At 71.2% G+C, this 240-nt stretch overlaps 1 protein-coding gene across 1 annotated transcript in view; it reads left to right on the forward strand.

The window, feature by feature from the left end:
• The window catches only part of LOC105000550 (unconventional myosin-XVB-like), a 25,118-nt gene that overhangs the window by 17,086 nt on the left and 7,792 nt on the right, over positions 1-240 (forward strand). The window contains 2 exon segments of the mRNA XM_010856502.1: positions 5-84; positions 170-235. Of these exon segments, the coding sequence (XP_010854804.1) occupies positions 5-84; positions 170-235 (146 nt within the window).

Here is a 240-nt window from a genome sequence, read left to right on the forward strand (position 1 = left end):
GCAGAGCCAGCGCGGCTGGGCCCTCATGGCCATCCTGCTCAGTGCCTTCCCACCGATGCACACCCTGCAGAAGCCACTGCTCAAGTAGGGGGCTCCGTGGGTGGGGGGCCCCGCGGACGGGGTCAGCAGGCCACCCCAGGCTCACAGCGGCCCTGTGCTGCGCCCGCAGGTTTGTCTCCGACCAGGCCCCCAGGGGCATGGCAGCGCTGTGCCAACACAAGCTGCTGGGGGCCCTGGAGC

Source organism: Bison bison, unplaced genomic scaffold (genome assembly GCF_000754665.1).
Source record: "Bison bison bison isolate TAMUID 2011002044 unplaced genomic scaffold, Bison_UMD1.0 scf7180017864371, whole genome shotgun sequence".
Classification (NCBI taxonomy): domain Eukaryota; kingdom Metazoa; phylum Chordata; class Mammalia; order Artiodactyla; family Bovidae; genus Bison; species Bison bison.